The sequence below is a fragment of the Monopterus albus genome, unplaced genomic scaffold (assembly GCF_001952655.1).
Source record: "Monopterus albus unplaced genomic scaffold, M_albus_1.0 scaffold373.1, whole genome shotgun sequence".
Taxonomy (NCBI): domain Eukaryota; kingdom Metazoa; phylum Chordata; class Actinopteri; order Synbranchiformes; family Synbranchidae; genus Monopterus; species Monopterus albus.
In genome coordinates, this window is record NW_018128253.1 from 415579 (window position 1) to 436947 (window position 21369).

At 41.6% G+C, this 21369-nt stretch overlaps 1 protein-coding gene across 1 annotated transcript in view; it reads left to right on the forward strand.

Annotated features, from left to right (window-relative positions):
• The first annotated feature begins 1104 nt into the window (after positions 1–1104).
• The window catches only part of LOC109951284 (aminopeptidase N-like), a 32486-nt gene continuing 12221 nt past the window's right edge, over positions 1105–21369 (forward strand). The window contains exons 1-15 of the mRNA XM_020585709.1: positions 1105–1205; positions 1887–2029; positions 4662–4798; positions 6415–6541; positions 7418–7572; positions 7656–7769; positions 7877–8020; positions 8315–8380; positions 8529–8594; positions 13818–13990; positions 14289–14368; positions 15792–15922; positions 16025–16080; positions 17145–17292; positions 17504–17595. Coding sequence (XP_020441365.1) covers positions 1906–2029; positions 4662–4798; positions 6415–6541; positions 7418–7572; positions 7656–7769; positions 7877–8020; positions 8315–8380; positions 8529–8594; positions 13818–13990; positions 14289–14368; positions 15792–15922; positions 16025–16080; positions 17145–17292; positions 17504–17595 — 1613 coding nt within the window. The 5' untranslated portion in view covers positions 1105–1205; positions 1887–1905. The remainder of the gene's footprint in view (positions 1206–1886; positions 2030–4661; positions 4799–6414; positions 6542–7417; positions 7573–7655; positions 7770–7876; positions 8021–8314; positions 8381–8528; positions 8595–13817; positions 13991–14288; positions 14369–15791; positions 15923–16024; positions 16081–17144; positions 17293–17503; positions 17596–21369) is intronic.

Here is a 21369-nt window from a genome sequence, read left to right on the forward strand (position 1 = left end):
AGTAGGCACCTACATAAGGAACTGTTACAAAGCAATGTTTGCTAAAAAGTCACACACTGCTTGCCTGTAAATTGTTTGTATATTATGTATATTAACATGCATTCAACTGAATACAACGAGTCGGCCTATTTAGTGCTTAATTTGTAGATTATTGTATTATTGTCCTGGAATATCACTTGGTGACATACCCAGCGTGTCATTGTGGGGAGAGGAGGACCTGGAATGAAAACATTTTCTCAGTGACATTAATGGTAGAGCACCTTAGAGGCAAAACGTTAGATGTTGTGTGTTTGTAGCAGCCAGAAAATCACACAAGAAGACATGCATTGCCAAGTGTGAGTTATAAATGCCACAGTGAGCTGGGTCAGTTTGGATGGCGTTGAATGTCGAGCTGAAGTCCACAAAGACCCGTGCATAGGTCCCTGAGGAGTCGAGGTGTTGCAGGATGTAATGCAGTGTCACATTCACTGCATCGTCCAATGACCTGTTTGCTATGTCTGTACATTCATCAGGGAAATCCACTGTGGAATTTGAGTGTGTCAAAGGAACAGATCTGATCCTGATCCACTCCAACAAACTCAACTACACCAAGCTGGACAACACACACATTGCCAGTCTTATCACTTCAGGTAGTATACACACATGCAGGGAGAGAGTGCTATCAGTGCAAGCCAGGATATCCTCTGTCTCTTCAATATTAGCTTTTCATAAACGCATGCAATACTGACTTTTTAAGTAAAGGTAATTTATTACCTTATCTAGCTCAGGTTATTTGCATAAATATATCACAGTATTAAAAATCTGAGTGAAAATTATTGAATGAAAACAAATATTAAAAGCTTTTTTATCATTTTCACCATTTGACAGCTTGAAGAAAAATTACTAAAGTTCAGCATTTCAGTTTTAAGTGGGTGTCTCTGGTTATTGATACGCATCATTAATGCTTTACATTTTTAGTAGGACTTGGCATAACATTTCCCATGCTACTTTTCCCCGTCACTTGTATTTCTTTTTCAAGGTGATGGGTCTGCTCCCAGCATTAAGTCCTCCTGGCTGCAGCCTAAGACCCAGTATCTGGTTATCCAGCTGAATAGTCAGTTATTTCATGGACAGAAGTATCGGCTGTACACTGAGTTCACTGGAGAACTAGCTGACGACTTAGCAGGCTTTTACAGGAGTGAACATGAAGAAGGGGGAGTCCGAAAGTAAGTTCTTCATTCTGTGTCCCTCTATATCTACATTCACAAGAAAAAGTGATGGCACTGTTTGCAATTTCCTGGTTTTCTGCATAAATTGGTCATGACCTGTGATCTGATCTTCACTAAAGTCACAAATATCAACAAGCACAACATATCTAAGCTGATAAAACACAAACAGCCATGATCTTTCATATCTTCATTGAATATACCTGTTAAACATACAAAGTGATGGTGGCAACACGAGGCTTCTGATGTCACTAAATGTCAACTGGAGACAGGTGTTAGCAAACCTGGAGTCCAACCAATGAAATGAGAATGTAGAATAACCTCAAAAGTACCATTCACACCATCCATCCTAATAATATGGCTGAACTGAAGCAGCTCTGTAGGAAGAATGGTCCAAACCTCCTCTTGAATGTTGTCCAGGTCTAATCCACAGCTACAGAAAGCATTGGCTTGAGGTTATTGCTGCCAAAGGTGGATCAACCAGTTATTAAAACACTGTTGCAGTTATTTTTTCCACCATCACTTTGTGTTTAATGGGTGTAAAGACATGAAAGATCAGGACTGTTTGTGTTTTATCAGCTTAGAAATACTGTGTTTGGTGATATTTGTGACGTTGGTGAAGATCAGATAACATTTAATTAACAATTTTGTTTATTTGCATTGTGCTTTGATCATTCATAGAATTGTTGCCACCTCTCAGATGCATCCAACTCATGCCAGAAAAACCTTCCCTTGTTTTGATGAGCCAGCTATGAAAGCTGCTTTCTATATTACACTCATTCACCCCCGTGGAACTGTAGCCCTGTCCAATGGCATGGAGAAAGGTAAGTGCAGTCTACAATTGAAATGATCAATTTTTGTTTTGCATGCAATAAAAATGTGCAGCAATGGTAATGTGGTACTGTGATAGCAGATGTCAGTAAAAGGTACCATGTCTAAACTGGAACTCGTATCGTAAAACCTAAACTGAGCACATGAGTGATGTTTACATTTATAAATATAAATCAATCAAAAAAATGACAATTCTCCTAAAATCTCTTTTTTCAAAATTTCAAATGGGAAAATTGGGATCCTGACACTCAATAAGCCATCATATACAGAAAGCATTTGTCACTGTTAGGTCCATTATCCAAATATCAGTTTAAGATACTATATTTCTGTAAGTTAAGCTAAAGCATTTTGATAATATGCCAAAGTTTGTGTTATAAATCAGAAAACTATGCAGTAACAAGTTTGCAAATGCCTTAGCTAACTATAGTTGAGGTACAGGGATCACACCATTGGAGCTTTCATACAGTCTAAATTGCTAAAATTTTTTGATTTAGTGGGATATAAGACTGCAGTGTTTATGTATAAAGCCAGGAACAATTTATTACCTGGTGGAATTCAAAAACTATTTAATGAAAGGGAAGGGGGATACAATTTAAGGGGTCAGTTAAATTTAAAAATTCATGCTATACGTACAACCAAAAAAAGATTTTGTATTTCCATAAGTGGGGTAAAACTATGGAATAATTTAAGTGTGGACATAAAAAATAGTAATAGAATTGACGAGTTTAAACATAAATATAAAGGTATGTGTCAATCAAGATATATGCAAGAACAGGCTCAATGATTAATTACATGGACAATTGTGGGTGTGGTGTACATTTTGTAATAATTCTTTAGTATATTACTTGTGTGATGTAAGAATGTTAACATTGTTATAATCTTTTTTTAGTATAATATGTGTGTGGGTAGAAGTGAATCATTTACTGCTTGCAAACCAATGATGGTAAGCATAAGGCTAGTATAACAAAATAAGCAGTATTAACAGCAACAAACAGTGCAAACAATGCAAAATAAGCAGTATAAACAGGCAGTAAACAATGCAGACAATGCAGAATGTTAACATTCTAACAGCTGACTTGTCCCATTATCATTTTAGTTATCAGCTATACCCCACCTACCCTGTAGATTTGGTTCTATTTTGGAAATAGTCTTCCCTTCTGTTGTGGTTTGGCAGGATAGTGTAGTTAGCTAAGGCACCTGCAAACATGCTGACTATGGATCCCTGTTTCCCTGTTGATCCTGCTAATGCCACACATTGTATCCTTTTTGTCTTCTTAAAGCTTTGGTGTTTTTTGTTCCTTAGCTTTTAAACTCGGTAGTGCATCCTGACACACAGCAGCTTTTAGGCATTTTTAATTTTTTGAAAAAAGATCGAAATGTCAAAGACACCTTCACTCAATACAAAGTCAAAGGGGATCGAGGAATTGCCCCAAGCAGTGGGCGTAGTTTTCAGAGTACGATGCGATGCTCTCAAAAAGTTAGCCACAATAATTTATGGTTTTATAAAAAGATTAAAGGATGTTTGTGCAAATTCTCAGTCATCCAGGTCATATTATTCTGAAAAAACTTAGAAGAAGGCATCTGGATGTAATTTTTTGTTAGAAGACTCAATCCAAGAAGCTTTCGCCTGTCATCCAAGAGGCTTCATCAGTTCTGTCGGTATTTTTCCCACCGGGTGATATTTCAGTCCTTCGACGGTCAACAATGTCCCCTAACAACTTAGTCGTTGGGGGCTGGTAGCAGTGACAAAGACAGGTAATGACTCTCACCAATACTCTTTCTTGCAAGACTTGTTTTCCAACTATGTGAAGTCTTATGCAATAGTTAATGGATTTCTTTGAATGGTCATTATCTTCAGGCAGTTTGAATCAGGGTTGCATCAGGAAGGGCATCTGGCATGAAAAACGTGCCAGATGTCAACATGCGAGTCCTCAGTGTGACGATTCGCTGTGGCGACCCCTAAATGGGAAAAGCCAAAAGTGACTTTCTTACCTATCTATGGAGGAGAATTTCACATTAATTAATGCTGTCTTGGTTTGTTGTGCTGTCCACTTTCATAATCTGGCTCGAACATGTCAGGTAATATTTGAGTTATTGTCATTGTCAAAAACGTAGCTTATTTGTCAAAGTTCTTTTGTTTATGCTTTGTCATGGCTTGCTGACTGGCAACAGGAGTTGTGCATGTTTATGAACTATCCTCTCATTTTGAGGAGGAGGCTCTCCGATATCAGGCTTTATTGTTCTGAAATAATTACAGACTATTTGAAGTTATGATGGGTGCAAAGCTAGTCTAGAGGCACCCAAGATTAAACATTAAATGGCTGGAAATGAGAATGCCATGGGTGGTTTAAAATTGGGAATAAAAGTGAATGTTTCTGTCCATAGATAAGTTTAGGAATGCGAATCCTGCACTTTTGTCCTCTTAAAGCAAAGTTTGAGAAGTAGGTGGTGCTTAGGGCATATCATGAATCAGTTTGACAGGTGAAATATCCTACATTTCGTTTGCACCTCCAAATCTGAGGCCCGGGTTTTCTGCCAGAAAACTGTGGATTTCTCCTTTTGAGTTGTGAATCAGTTGCTGCCCTGTTACGACTGTGTGTAACTGTGTGTTGGTGCCCTCTTCAGATATTGTTGACACCACTATTGATGGAATAGAGGTAACAAAAACCACATTTGAGCCCACCAGGAATATGTCCACCTATCTACTGGCTATCGTCGTCTCTGACTACATATACGTCAATGCTACACAAGGAGACATTCTGGTAACTGTCTATGGCATTACTTTAAGCGTTATCACTTTGATGAAGTGGTTCCCAAACTGAGGGCCACAATAATGTTTTAACTAAAGTTAAATAGACCCTGTTCACAGCAGGCATTATGATCTGTCAAACAAAGATTTTTATCATGTATATGTCTACACTGCAGTGCAGTTACTACTAACTCAGAGCCACTATTATTTTAATCAAATTTCCAGCTTTGAAAAAGGTCTATAAATCTGATTAATTAGCTAACAACAGAGAATGTTCCAAAGCTAGCAAGGCTGTCACAGTTCAGGTTAGCAAGATGTATTCAGATAGCAAATTGACATGTGGAGCACAAAATGGACAGATGTCTGACAGGAGTTAAAGAAAACCCTAGCCCATCTTTGTCAAAGGTTTACCTTTTGTCCCTACTTGAGTTTAACCTGCATTTTGCATCAGAGGTTAATTATAAAATACAGTAAACAGTTTACCAGTTGTTGAGTTACCTGTCAGGAATAAATTACTTTCTATCTACACAGTGGGGCATGACAGGAAAGGTTTATGAACAACTTCTATACAGAATACAATTTGAAATTTTTATTAGTGCAAAATGACAGTATACTGTACAACAATATTAAACATACAATCTGTGTCAGTAAATATAAGGACTATTGTCTGTGCAGATTCTCAGTCATCCAGGTCATAGCAAACTGAAAAAAACTTAGAAAAAATCAACTGGACTAGATTTCTAGGTCGAAGACGTTTCACCTCTCATCCAAGAGGCTTCATCAGTTCTGACTGACTAGTGTTGAGCTGGAGATATTTATCCCCCTCGGTGGTGTTTCAGTCCTTTGATGGCCAACAAACTCAAAGGACTGAAACACCACCGAGGGGGATAAATATCTCCAGCTCAACACTAGTCAGTCAGAACTGATGAAGCCTCTTGGATGAGAGGTGAAACGTCTTCGACCTAGAAATCTAGTCCAGTTGATTTTTTTTCTAGGTTTTTTCAGTATAAGGACTATTGTAACTTTCCTTTAAAGTACAAAACTGAATTGGTCAAGACTGTGGTTCCTGCATCTACCAGAGTTCTAGGGTTCTGGTCTCTGTATCAGTTTTAATACCTTAAATATTTCATTTGATATTATTCTTACAACACATGCAAAGTGGCATACAGGCAGCTGGGAGAGTATAGTGGTCCAGTGTAAAAATGCTGGTTAAATCAATGTGATGCATTTTCATTTAATGGAAGCAGCAACCTCAGAATCTCCTGGATCATTCAGGAGATTCTGGAATGGTTGGACTGAAGTTACTGATTGATTTTCAAACTCTGTAATATTTTAGAGAATAGTAAAAAAAAAAAAACTTTGCAGGGCCCAAGGTGACATCTTTAAATAAGACACAAACATATTCAATTTACAGTAATAAGGACTGTGATTATCAAAGATATTGTCAATTAATATTTTATTCAGCAATTATTTGATTAACTGACAATCTATCACAAACAAAATGTAGGTAATTAGCTATCTATTGCTATCTTCTGTGTTGCTAACACAAAGGTGTTTTCTGTATATTTTGTAAATAAGCCCGTAAGTTTGTAGAACAATACACACAGGAGTTTTCTGTTATGTTTTCAGGTACGTATCTGGGCTTCCAGGACAGCCATTGAGCAGGGACAGGGAAACTACGCCCTCAATGTAACTGGACCTATACTGGACTTTTTCCAGTTGTACTATAACATCTCCTACCCTCTGTGCAAGGCAGGTGGGTCTGCTTTCAGAAAGCCTCTTAGTGGAAGGAAGTAGATGTCTAACTTACAAATTAAACCTAAAACCTGTTAACTTGCCTTTTAAATCAACGCTGTCTTCAACCCAAAGCCAATGTGAATCTAAGGGGGTCCTTTACTTATTTGATTTGGGAAATGAAATGTTGTTCACTGACTGTGAGTAAGGAAGTCTGTTAGCTGTCAGCTCCTCTCCATTGGCAACAAGGCAAAAGCCTCAGCCCCTCATCCGCAGATGTCCCACTCCAAATAGCAGGATAACACACAAGCAGCAGATCTGAATTTATACAAGAGACCAGGACCACCTTTTCAGTGCTAACCTGAGGCTTTACAGTGTGAAAAATCCATTACTCACAGTCATTGTGCCCTGTCACTTCACTGGTTTGAGGTACTGGGACACTGTTGTTGCTATAAAGCCATTTGTTATCAAGTTTTGCAAAATCTTGGTAAAGACAGAGATCTCAATTCCTGGTATTCATCCTCATAGTTACTTGCTTTAGTTAATCCATAAATATTTTTCTATTTCTGGGCATTTGGATAAAATGTGTACTACATTTTGGATAGGCCTTTCTTTGTCTGAGATTCCATCAGTTTAGACTTTTACCTCAGCCCTCGCTGTGGCATATCCCACCCTAATATATGTTTTTCAGAGAAAATAACTAAATTAGCAAGATTTTTACTGCTGCCCCAGTCACTAAGTGGTTGATGGAATATGGTCGCTCTGCTCTCGCCACTTGAGGGAGGTCAGGAAATGTTTCTCTTAATACAGTATAGGTGAACCACAGGTTTAAGGCCGGGGGGTATACTGGTATGATTCTAACTTCAGAACCTTTGACCTGCATTAACCTGCCTTACAGACCAAATCGCTCTACCCGACTTCTATTTTGGTGCAATGGAGAACTGGGGTTTGGTGACATACAGAGAAACCAACCTTCTCTACGACCCTGTGACCTCCTCCGTCAGAAATAAAGAGACCACTGCCACTATCATTGCTCATGAGCTAGCACACATGGTGAGCTTTTCGTTGTATTCTATATTTTGATTGATTTACTCATTGATTAGTCAACAAATTAAATGATGTCATCTCTGGTGCAGTGGTTTGGTAACCTGGTGACCCTGCACTGGTGGAATGAGGTCTGGCTGAATGAGGGCTTTGCTTCCTATGTGTCTTACTTGGGAGCAAATCACACAGAGCCCACATGGAATGTGGTGAGGATAGAATGTTGTATGCCCTCAAACCTCACTCGATGCCATCTTAACAATACAATGAATTGAATGAAATAATCTTAATACATTTCTGTGTCTGTTTGCTCCAGAAAGACTTGATAATAATTGATGACATCCACAGAGTGTTTGCAGTTGATGCCCTGGCCTCCTCTCACCCTCTGTCTTCTAATGAAGACAGTGTCGTCCTCCCAGACCAAATCAATGAACAATTTGATGTCATCTCATACAGCAAGGTACATGGCCATCAGAAGGATTTTCTTATGTAATTCATTATGGCATGGAGACATCACAGCTTGTGATGTCATCTGTCAAAAGTTGCAGCAGAAGCCAGTAAATGAACTTTGAAAATGAAACTGGATGAGTCATCATTGAGTTATTGATGGTGTTCAGCTACTGTAAACTTGAATTGTAAATGCTATGCAAATTATTTCACTCTACACCAGAAAATGTAAACTTATTGCCATGTTAGTTCTTAAGCTGATTGGCAGATCGATCCCTAACCCTTTTGTGTGTCTGTGGCTCCTCAGGGTGCAGCGGTGCTGAGGATGCTGTCTGATTTTCTTTCAGAGCCAGTCTTTGTCCAAGGACTCAATGTATGTTTGTCCCCATTTTTCTTGGAACATATGTGTAGAAATGAAACAAATTGCTGAGATGAATTGCTATATGTACTGTGATTTGACCACAGGTAAGAACTGCTGATTACAGAATTTTGAAATGGATTGTGTCTTCTTTTGCCTCCAGAGTTACCTCAGTCACTTTGCCTACAGAAATACAGCAGGAAATGATTTGTGGCACCATCTACAAATGGTAAAGAAAATTTCTAATTTTTATTTCCAAAAATGTTATGGTTTTAACTGTGCAAGATTTGTTTTAAAACAAAACTGTTATCTGCACATACTGCTATAGGACTGATGTAGATTGATTTAATATTTTAAATCCTTCACTGGGTATTCTGCAAATTAAATGGCGAAGTCTAGTGGTTTCATTAATATAACAGATAATCGAGGTGACTGAGGACATCCTTGGCTACTTGTGACTTTCTTACTTTGCAAGTGATGCAGAATCAGGGCACCTGATACTGTTTTTAAAGGGAATGGGAGGAATGCATGTGACTGTTTTTTCTGAAACTCACCCTAAAACTAGTCTACAATGCCAAGAATCTGCATGCCCAGGTCCCCAGCCTTGTCTGCCACTCAGCTTACACTGTACCCAACCTCAGCATCAGCTTTATTGGCCAGGTGTGACGGACACACGAGGAATTTGACTCAGGTACATCGGCTCTCAATGTGCAAAACAGTAAACCAGCATAAGGCTGTGTAATATAACAAAATAGCAGTATTAACATCAACAACCAGTGCAAACAATACAGAAAAAGCAGTATAAACAGATAGTAAACAATGCAGACAACAAAGGAATGTTCATTAAAATGACATAACTAGGAATAAAAAATAGAGTACTTAAAACAAAGTACTAGAGACCTGTATGAGTCTGTATAATCTGTACAGTGTATAGATATATATATACACACACAGGTATTGCACTGAGGGTTACTGTCTAATCATGGTTAAATGGACTGTATTTTATATAGCACTTTTCTCACAGTGTGTTGCACTGGCCAAAGCGCTTTACAGAGGATCATACACCATTCACACACACCAATGACGACAGGCTGCCACGTAACGGCGCTAGTCAAGCCACCGGGAGCAATTCAGGGTTCAGTGTCTTGCTCAGGCACACTTAGGCATGCAGGGGGTACCGGGAGTTGAACCACCAACTTGCTGGTCAGGAGACAACTGCCCTACGTCATGAGCCATAGCCACCCCAATCATACTGTCGTGGGTTAAGTGTTCATCAGAGCGACAGCTTGGAGGAAGAAACTGTCCCTTTGCGTGGTTGTCTTGGTGCACAGTGACCTGTAACGCCGTCCAGAGGGGAGGAGTTCAAACAGATTGTATCCGGGGTGTGAGGGCTCTGCAGTGATCCTCTCCACCCTCCTTTTGACCCGTGAGGTGTACAGGTCCTCCATGGAGGGCAGGCTCACACCAATGATCTTTTCTGCAGTCCTCACTATCCGCTGAAGTCTGTACTTGTCCTGTTTGGTTGCTGAGCCAAATCAGACAGTGATGGAGGTGCAGAGAACAGACTCAATGATTCCTCTGTAGAACTGTATCAGCAGCTCCTGGGGCAGGGCAAACTTCCTGCACTGGCGTAGGAAGTACATCCTCTGCTGTGCCTTCTTGGTGATGGTCCTGATGTTGGACGTCCACTTCAGGTCCTGGGAGATAGTGGAGCCCAGGAACTTGAAGGACTTTACTGCTGATATAGTGCTGCCAAGTATGGTGAGTGGGGGCAAGGTGGGGGGATCTTCCTGAAGTCCACTGTCATCTCCATTGTTTTGAGTGTGTTGAGCTCCAGGTTGTTGCGGCTACACCACAGGACTAGCTGCTCAACTTCCCGTCTGTAGACTGACTCGTCATTGTCTCGGATGAGACCAATGACCATTGTGTCATCTGCAGACTTTAGGACCTTGACAGAGGGGTCCTTCGCAGTGTAGTCGTTGGTGTAGAGTGAAAACAGCAGAGGGGAGAGTACACACCCCTAGGGGGCACCTGTGCTTATTGTCCGGGTGCTGGATGTGGTTTCCCCAGCCTCACTTGCTGCTCCCTGTCTGTCAGAAAGCTAGTAATCCACCGACAGGTGGGGGCAGGCACAATGAGCTAGGTCATTTTGGAGTGGAGGATGTCTGGGATGATGATGTTGAATGCCTAGCTGAAGTCCACAAAGAGGGCCTGTGCATAGGTCCCTGGGGAGTCGTGGGCCAATACCAGTCTTTCAAAGGACTTCATAACTACAGATGTCAGGGCGACAGGTCTGTAGTCGTTCAGTCCACTGATGGAGGTTTTCTTGGGGACTGGGATGATGGTGGAGCATTTGAAGCAGGAGGGGACTTCACACAGCTCCAGTGACCTGTTGAAGATAAGTGTGAAGATGGGGGCCAGCTGATCAGCGCACACTTTCAAGCAGGAGGGGGTCACACCATCTGGGCCTGGTGCCTTCCTGATCCTTTATCTTTTAAAAAGGCCATGCACATCCTTTTCACAGATCGTTAGAGGTGGGGGAGCTGGAGGGAAGGTGGTGATTGTTGGGGGAGCAGCTGCTGGGTCTGAGGTGGGGAGGGTGAGGGGGGACTGTTGATTGTCAAACCTGCAGTAGAACACATTCAGGTTGTTAGGTGCTAGTTGACGGTCCTCCACAGCAGGGGGAGTGGTTTTCTGTAGCCTCCCTGGGAAATCTTAAGCCATGGAGGCCCCAATGAACTGTTGATGACCAGTTCCTTTGGGGGTTATTGTGGGACTGGGGCTGTTGGTACTTATGGAACTAGAGTGAGTTCTGTTCATGTTCTCACCAACAGGTCAAGCACATTTCCATTGGGTATTGATTGTCCTTTGTCTCTAATCCCGTTTGTAATTTTCATGGACAGGACCTCCAGGTACAGTTGTGGGGAGGAGTTTGTCCCATTTGGCGACCTCAAAGTAATTTCTCGGCTTTTTGCAGATGATATTCTATTGGCTTTATCAGACTGAGGCTGCCAGTGTGGACTGGGGCAGCTGAGTGTGAAGTGGTCGGGATGAGAATCAACACCTCCAATTCTAAGGCCAAGGTTCTCTGCCAGAAAACAGTGGGTTCCTACCTTAAGGTTGGGAGTAAGTTTCTGCCCTAAGTGAAGGAGTTTAAGGGGCTACTTACCAAAGTTTTGTGGCTCATTTTCTGGTGCTAAGCAGAGACACTGTTTGTTCATATTTACTAAGGAATTGCAGTGGAGAAACAGAAGAAATGCGGCACTGTAAGAATTTGCACATTTGGTCTAATGCTGTAAGCATTTTAAGGTGTTCCCATTTAGGGACACAGAAATCATGGAGGAGAGAATGGAAATTTATACAAATACCCTCAGTGCATGATTTACCATTGCTGCTACAGAGGGAACCGTTGCTGAAACTTAACATCAGGAGAAAGGAGGTGTAAAATTTGTGGCCTGGCTGTCAGCATGGCAGCTTTTGGTCATCTGACATCTCTCCAGAGTTAAGAACAAGTTTGAGGAGTGAGAGGGTGTTAAATTAGTCATGAGAAAATTAAATGGAAAATTGAAAATATGTAATGAAAGTCTGAATACATGAAATGAAATTTGATGTCATCAAGATGAATGCGTCCTCCTTTGTTGTTGATGTGTACTGTTGGCCATATGGTCATGTAGCTACGAGCGGTGTCAGAATGACTAAATTCTTATTGATAATGGCTGAGATTGGAACCATTCACTCTTGGTGGAGGCTCTGATCAGAGGGCAGTTCCTACTTTGTTTTGTCCCCACAAACATTGTTAAAGAAGTAGTGGCAGCCCAGGCTGTTTTCAAAATTACCTTGTCATCGTAATAACTGTCTAATTTGCATTATCCAAAACGGTTCTAATCTGTAGATAAAGTTCCATAGTTAATACTGTCAATTTGTGCAAATATAAATTACCTAACTAACTACCATTACTGAATGACACACAAATAGCCAGGCCACCTGTCTGTAAGACATGCTAATGGTAGCTGGCCTAGCTTCAGCTCATTACGTTTTATGGTACCGTTTGGCTTTTATTTCTGGACCGTTAACGCTAACCAGCTGTTTATTTTTTATTTTATTTTATTAGTTGAGATACTGTACAGTAGGCTGTATCTTTTTCTAAAGTTATTGAGTCTGTCTGCACAAGTGTCTCTGGTTACATTGTGATTGTCAGTTTTTATGAATTCAGCTCACCTAATCACCCTCAATGATTCCTAGTCAATCTCTGCACAAAGTAAATGACCTGAATGCTGCTAATAAAAGCAGTGTTTGTATGAGGTGGAAAGAGAGACTTCAAACAATGAGCTGTGTTTGTTAAAGCAAAGGCTAATTAAATAATTTTTGACGAATACATAAGCACTGCTATAATGGCAATCGCTATCACAAAATAAATAACCAATGCTACATTAAAATAATAGGAGACTATTATGTCGATCACTTTACAGCTATAGTTAGTATGTACTAACTATAGTACTAGTACTAATGTTACTAGGTTGACTGAGTTATTTTTTTATATATCAGTGACAAAGTCTCTTAAAATAGTGACATTTAGTTGCCTTGACAATAGTGACAATTTTGATTTATTTTGGTTGCATTTCCCATCCTGAGCTGCCCCCACCAGAAGCAGCTCCACAGAGGACCTTTTCAAATGAGTAACTTACCAAGGAACCTAGTGATCCTGGCAATTGCATGGCTACAGCTCAGAGTAATATAGCACCTTAAACCGCACTCAACATCATGAGGAGGAAAAGAATTCACTGTTTTATATGTGGGGTGGAATGGACGTTTTTTTCTGTCACTATTAGCTTGATAGCCAGAAACAGGTAGACTGGTGAGACTCAATGCATTTGGCCTTTCACAAAGAAACAGTGAATACATGACCCCCTCAACCCCCTCTCACTGGGGTTACTTGTATTGTAGCATTCCAATAGTTCCCTGTTCTCCTCTCTTGTCCATGAATGTCTTGTTCCAGTAGCCCACTTCTCATCAGGTTGCCCTGGTTCCCCAACACCTGACGCGGACCTTGTTGACCCGGGCGATGTCCGAGCCAGTGCGACTCTTATTTTTCCAGCTCTCATTACCGGTGAGGTAGGCAGATAGCATTAAGGGCCTTGCCTAAGGACCCAGGTGGGATATTGACATGGTTGGTCTCTGGGTACTCCATAGTCCGTTAACTCTAAATTGTGTGAGTACGTGGTGGTCTACATGTCAGCCCTGTGATGGGCCGGTGTCCTGTGCAGGCTGTACCCCACCACTCGTCCAGTGTCAGCTGTGATAGGCTCCAGCCCCCCTGCGACCCTATTCAGGAATAAGCAGTATAGGTAATGGATGGATGGATCGATATACAGTATATATGTGTGTGTGTGTCTGTGTGTGTTTCACTTTTAAAACAATTCTCCTAGATACTTTCTGCAACCTTCATTAACAGGTGGTGAAATCCAAAAATGTTCCACTTCCTTGTCCAGTTGAGGACATCATGAACCGCTGGGTGCTCCAGATAGGCTTCCCTGTGGTTACCATAGATACTACCACAGGAAAGGTATCCCAGAAGCACTTTCTGCTGGATCCAGCATCAAACATCACAGTTCAATCACCTTACAAGTATGCAAAACTACAGTATTTTACTACAAATTATTTGTAAGCATTGTATTGTTTTATATTTGTATTTATTTTATTTTTGTTATTATAATTAAAATTTATGCATTAATTTTTTCATTTTAAGCAATTAAAGTTCACATTATTTATTCTATTCTAAAGCCAGCATCCAGAAATGTAAAACATCTAACTGGATATATGTGGCAATATCAAAAGACAAGTTTATATCTGGTTCTCCTCATTGCTTCTGTCTTATCATCCACTTTGACTTCAGTCAGCAATAAACATTAATTTCCTGCCCTAGCTATGAGTGGCTGATTCCTGTTAGGTGGATGAAGTCTGGTGAGGTCCAAAGAGATATCTGGTGGCTGATGAAAAAAGAAGGTGTGTAATAATGTGCAAGTATTATTATGTAATGCTTATAAAACTTAATCCTAACTTAATCTTAAAACTTGATAAAAACATCTACTGTAAAACTAATAAAACATGGTACTGTAAGTGCCAGTCTGTTACATAAACAGACTGCATGACAATACACTTGCCATCTTCGTTTTGCTCGTTTCCAGCCATTTAATGTTTAATCTTGGGTACCTCTAGATTAGCCTGGCACTCCTTATAACTCCAAATAGTTTGTAATTGTTTCAGAATCAGAGAGCCAAAAAGCTGCTTCCTTTTGGTGTTCCTTCATGAACGTGCACAACTCCTGCTGCTGGTGTTTTGTGGTGAAAGTGGAAAGCACAATGAACTGCGACAGCATTAATTAATGTGAATGCCTCCTCCATAGAAGGTAAACAACGGTATATGTACCGATGAAAAGAGATGTGTAACACTCTAAACAAAGTAGGTAGTTGAGAAACCCCATATTTTAACTGGCATAATACAGACATAGTAACTTCTCCAGCCTTACAACAATTCTCTCTAACATAACAGACACGCAATGTATGTTTTTTTTTTTAAACTTACCGTTAAGTCCCACCGAATAGTGGAAGGATCACTTCCTTTCAAGTAGCTCCAAGGTCGGTAAATCTAACCGGTGGTCACTGCGTCTTCCCCCACACGACCGCATACAGTCTCAAAGTAGTGAAAATAATTCCAACAGGTAGCGTAGCGCTGACAATAACATAATGGATCATTAATCCACTGGTTAACCACAACCACATCACATACGGCAGACACACTGGCCTCAAGCAGTCAAAACAAACAGATACTGTGCTCCAGGGGAATCCGGCGTTGATGAGCTGAACATTCACCGCCATGGGGGGCTTCACAGGCCAGCTGCTTGTAGGTTAGACCCAGTCGGGTAAAACAGTGAGTTTCCTGTACAGGAACATTCCTGGACGTGCAGTAACCTCAGGCCCTGGATATTTCCTCAACATCCTCTGGTGACAGTGCAGCAGCAGGAGAGAAAATATATCCACAAAACCAGGTGTAGTCGAACAATTCCGCTTTTACAATAGCACCGGTGGATGTCAGGCAAGCTAACATGAATGTGCAACTGCCTGGAGATTATGACCATTCAAGGAAATCCTTAAACTATCACATAAAACTATTTGGTTAGAAAAAAATATTGTGAACGAGAGTTTGTGAGATGTGTATAAACCCAGTTTCTGCATAGAAATACTAGAACATACTGTATGTTCACCTTATTTTTTGAGGTGTACGTATGTCACGTCTAAGATGATAATTCACTGTTGTAATGTAGATAAGTCAGAAAACAAGGAAAAGCGCCATGGACTCTTTAAATGACTAAATATAATTAAATTGTTTTATGGCTCTTTAATGTTTTACATTCTGTTTTGTCTGTCAGTGATAAACTTGGAGATGAGGAGTGGTGGTTCGTGGGTCCTGGCCAACATCAATGTAACTGGATATTATCGGGTAAACTATGACCTTGGAAACTGGGAAAGGCTCTTTACTCAACTTAATTCGGAGCACCAGGTACACTCTAGGCTGACTTTGATATTATGTTTTACTGCTTGGAGATTGTGTAGTAATAGATTGCTTTTTTTTTTTTTTAAACGCCTAAAATCTATTATGCAGATTATACCAGTGATAAACCGAGCTCAACTTATGGATGATGCTTTCAATATGGCCAGGTAGGTCAGTCTAGTTGTTCTGAGGTTTTGTTGCACCTTTTTTGTCATATAAATGTGCTTGCACTGAGTGACCGCAGTACATACACGGACTCTGAGCAGCAGCTCTTGAACTCATTCAGTTCAGCAGCCTCTCTCTCATCTACACTCTCCCATACCAGCATGTCACACAATGACCAGCGTTGCTCTTAGGAGATGTGCTCCCATCCTTGAGAATCTCTGATTTGGCATTTAAATCCACGTACAATAATTAGCCCACAAAATAACAGATGTATGTAGCTCGTGAGCAAATAACCCGTGTGCCATATCATATTAGATGCTTCATCGGCATGAATGTTGCCTCCATTCAAAGTACACTGTTCAAGGTAAAAGGGGCCAGTTGCAGACTTTCTCTGAAAACTGCAGGAACTGCAAAGACTTTAATCGCAAAAGTGAACCTTAAAACAGCAACCCCTGAGCCCTGAGAGGAGAAGTAAAGGACAGAAAAAGATGAGGGCAGTGTCAAACTTTTAGTAGTTTTTACTTGGCATGCAATTTGTTTTATGATTAGGACTGATATCGCCTAACAAAACTGATTATGATTATTGATTATTTTGGACCACCAGCTTTTGCTCTTCTTGATGTTTCTTGCATTTTTTCCCCTCAAGGATTTGTGAGGGAGTTTTTCTTTGATTAGTGGGTCATTGCACAGAGGGTGTCATTTGCTTGAGGCAAATTAGTGATTTTTGATATTGGCTTATATAAATAAAATGACTTTTCTGCTAGATAAAATCTTATGGGATGACAAAAAAATGTTTCTGTGGACCTAATTCTTGGAAGAACAGATTAATTGACATTGCCACTATTAGGCCAACGTGCATAAAATATATGCACAATTCATCCTTCTATACACAAAAGCATTCTTTCACCAATACAAATAAAATAAAGCAAAATTTCTATAAGTACTGTATATTCACGTCATTGTATTGGGGTACAGACAAAAATCCCTAGGTATCTGTCCCAGGGACAGATACAGTTCTTTGTATTTATATTAAATAATCTAAACCCTGTTTATCTCTCCTGTGCAGGGCTCAGGTGGTCTCCACGACCCTTGCTTTGAGAACAACCTCCTATCTGTTAGCAGAGACAGAATACATCCCCTGGCAGTCTGCTCTGGACAATCTGCATTATTACTACCTTATGCTGGACCGTACTGAAGTCTATCAGCCTTTGCAGGTATGCTACATTATTTATGTAGGTCAGTGACCAAAATTTTTCAAAGCTTTGCTATTGTAGAATTTTAGTACCTCACAGCAGTTGCCTGGATATTTCAAATGGATTACTTCTTACAGTATGTTCATGGTTAGTCTTTATGCTCGCAAGTGGCCATTAAGAAGTAAAGCAGATAAACCAGCATCCTGTACTTACCTCTCCATAATACTTCCAGGACTACATGAAGAAGCTGGTGACTCCTCTCTTCCAGCACTTCAAGAGCATGACATCAAATTGGACTCGTGTTCCTGACAGACTCACTGACCAGTGAGTCTACTCACCTGGTTACACAGTCTCACAACAGCACACAAAAACAGAAAGCTAAAAATAGTCATGGCCAAAAATACTGGCACCCCTGCATTCCTGTCAGATAACACACCACTTCTCCCAGAACATTGTTGAAATCACAAATTCTGTGGTATCCTCGTGTCTATTTCTTTTGTTTGCACTGGAACAACACAAAAGCAGAGAAAAGTGCAAATCTGATCCAGTCCACGCAGAACTGCAAACATGGGATGGACAGAATTATGTCAGGGGTGCCCGATACCACTATCAGCCAGGTTAATTGATGGACTCCATTATAATGCCAGATGAGTAAAGGTAAACGCAGTCACTTAATTGTGATCACAAACTGATCACTACAACCTACGTAAACACAAAAAGCACTCACAGGTCAGGAATACAGTCCAAGGTCAGAACTAGCAAACTCACACAGCCAAGAGATCAGCAAGGGATCAGAGAGGGAAGTCCGATAGCCAAATACCAGGAAAGCAGTCAAAAACAGAAGGGCAAGGGAATTTTTGGTTGTCAAAGGCAATCTGATGTCATAACAAAAAATACAGGCACGAGAAGAAATGCTGGAAAGTCTGAACATGGGTCTAGAACAATCTGGCAACTTTCCGGTGGAGGGAAAACTGCTAATAATGGGGTGAAAACAGGTGTAAACAATTGAGTATGGATTAAAGTAAAAAGTCTGTAACTGAGATATGGCTAAACAGGAAGTTATGTCAAAATAAAAGCATGCGACCAGAAACAGGCGGAGCAGAAACACGACAGAATTACTGAAACCCTCAGCTTAATATCTGGTAGCCCACACTTTGGACAAAATAACTGAAATCAGTGACTTCCTGTAACCATCAATGAGTTTCTTCCACCTCTCTTCTGGAATTTTGGATCACTCTTCGTATAGGCTCTAAAGATTTCCGGGTTGCAAGCGAGAGCTGATGTTTTTACTCTACTCTATCCCTCACACATGCACAGTCCTGAAGAGATTCTTTCGTGCCCTGTGCCCTGCACTGGGCTGTCCTCACACAGGTCTGCTGTAGTGGCATAAAAGCCGGTGTGACCTGTGATCAGCTCCTTCTTTTTCTTCACAGTTCTAAGAGCATTCTAAGGGGCATTCCTATGGCTAAAGAGTAAGGATCCTCCAGCACCGAACTCTGATGCTGCCCCGCCATCACTGCTGCGACACGGGCTTCATTATACCCAGCAACCTGCACCCCCGCCGTGAGGCCTGCCTCGGCGCCGAACTGGCCCTCTCTCCTCAGGCCAATTGCCCCTTCCGCACCTGCCTGCCTGCGGCAAAAAAGCAGCGGAGAACGGTCGCTCTTCGCTGCTGCTGCAGAACAAGACCCAGATGACGCATCACCGGGCTACCCGTGATGATGATTCTATAGCGGACAATCCCCTGGAGTTCCTGGGTGTAAGTGGGCCCGGATCTGTTGACTCGCTTCCCACTATAGCTGGCTCCCCCAGCAACCCGCACCCCCGCTGCGAGGCCTGCCTCAGCGCCGACCATGCCTACCTGGCCCTCTCTCCTCAGGCCAAGTGCCCCTTCCGTACCTGCCTGCCTGTCTGTTGACTTGCTTCCCACTACAGCTGGCTCCCTCGGCTCTCCCACCAACCCTCTGGTTAACGTGGGCACCAGCGGAGACGGGCTTCCTCAAACCCCCCCCCCAGCCAGCCTCACACATTCGGTGCTCTGCTCCATGACTTGCTGGAGATTATCATAAAGGTAGGTTGTAAGGGCATCTCTCATCCCGCGGATAGCCCCCCCAACCGATTTCTACAAACCAGAGCAGTGAACTAAGCATCCCTTGATTTGGCCCAGGTTCCCCACCATTTGGCCCTTTTTCTCCAAAGTGGTGGAACAGCCTGGGGGCTTGCGGGCTCCAGCCATTCAGAGTTGAGGGGATGACTGATCTCAGCTTTCTCGCTGTCCCGCCGCCGGAAATGAGTATTTCCTCCATCCTGCTCCCCAAGGCAGTGTTTTTCAGCAAATGGCGGCCCACACCTCCACTGCCCCGAGATCAAGTGACCGCCTAGCTCATGGACCGCATTCAGCAGTGCGCCTCCCAGGCCGGAGTGGCATTCAATAACATTGCTCTCCTTTCTTCATCTGTGTCCTCCCTCGCTGCCCAGCCCAAGGCCCTCCCCACAGAGGCAGTGGAGGAGATTGACAAGGCCATGGCTGCAGTGGAAGACAGCGTCAGCGCTGCACAGTTCACATCCAGGCGTGGTCCACGATGGTTCAGCGCAACATGTGGCTTCATATTGTATGTCCCTGATGCCTTTGACAGACTGCTGTTTCCTGCTTCTGTGGTAACCGTATTCATTTTCTGTTTTTGGTGCCTGCACTGTGTGCTTGCTCCCAGATTGTTTAGGAATTAAACTTTGTTTCTAAGTTCATCTGAATTTTTGAGTAACAACATACGCTTGCACCACTTAAGCACTTGTGTTGCAGAAGTTCTTGCTAATTACCAGATTTAATTTGATACTTTTGGTCGGCTAGCTTAGAAGCCAGCTAGGCTTGTAGCTTAATTGAGAGCAATGGCTTAACCCCAGTTCCTCTCCTCCTTTCTCAAAAAACTATAGGCCAATATCAAAGCTCCCTTTCATGTCAAAAATCCTGGAAAAAGCGGTAGCAGGACAGCTGATCGCTTATATGGAACAGAATAAATTGTTTGACGATTTTCAGTCAGGGTTTTGTAAAATGCACTCTACTGAGACTGCCTTACTTAAAGTCTCAAACGACATAAGGATGGCCGCAGACTCTGATCGTTATACTGTCCTCATTGTATTAGACTTGACATCTGCTTTTGACACTGTGGACCATGGAACTCTGATAAAGCGCCTTCAGTCGTTGGGATTTTCTGGGACTGTCCTGAGGTGGTTCTCTTCCTACCTTAGTGATCGAACTTTTAATGTGACTATTAATAACATCATGTCTGGAGTGGCTGCTTTGTCCTGTGGAGTTCCACAAGGGTCGGTCCTGGGTCCTCTTTTGTTTTTACTATATATATATATCCACTGGGTCAGATTATCCGGCGCTTTGACAATGTGTCTTATCATCTTTATGCAGATGATCTTCAAATTTATTGTTCTTTTAATGATTCAGAGTTTCACCTATTAGCGATATTATTAGAGTGCTTGTCGTCCATTAAGATCTGGCTCAACAATAATTATCTTCACATAAATTCTAACAAGACTGAAACACTTATTGTGGCACCTGATAGTAAGATTGCCGGAATTAAACAACACCTTGGCTTCCTGGGCTCCTCCGTCCAGTTGAGCCTTCGAAGCCTTGGTGTTGTGTTGGACCAGGCAATGTCCTTTGACTGTCATATAAGACAGTTAGTCAGGAATTGCTTCTTTCATTTGAGAAATATATCTAAATTAAGGAAGATTTTATCTAAGGGAGATCTTGAAATGATTATTCATGCTTTTGTTTCTTCACGCATTGATTATTGCAACTCTCTTTTTACCTGTTGTAATAAGTCCACTTTAAATCGTCTTCAGATGGTCCAGAATGCAGCTGCGAGGCTCCTGACAGGAACCTCTAGAACAGCTCATATCACCCCAGTTTTGTATTCGCTCCACTGGTTACCAGTCAAAGCTAGAATCGATTTTAAAATCTTAGTGCTGACATTTAGAGCACTACATGGGCAGGTGCCTCAGTACATTATCGATCTGCTGACCCCATACTCCCCCAAACGTACTCTCCGGTCTGCAAACCAACCTCTTTTGGTGGTCCCCAAAACT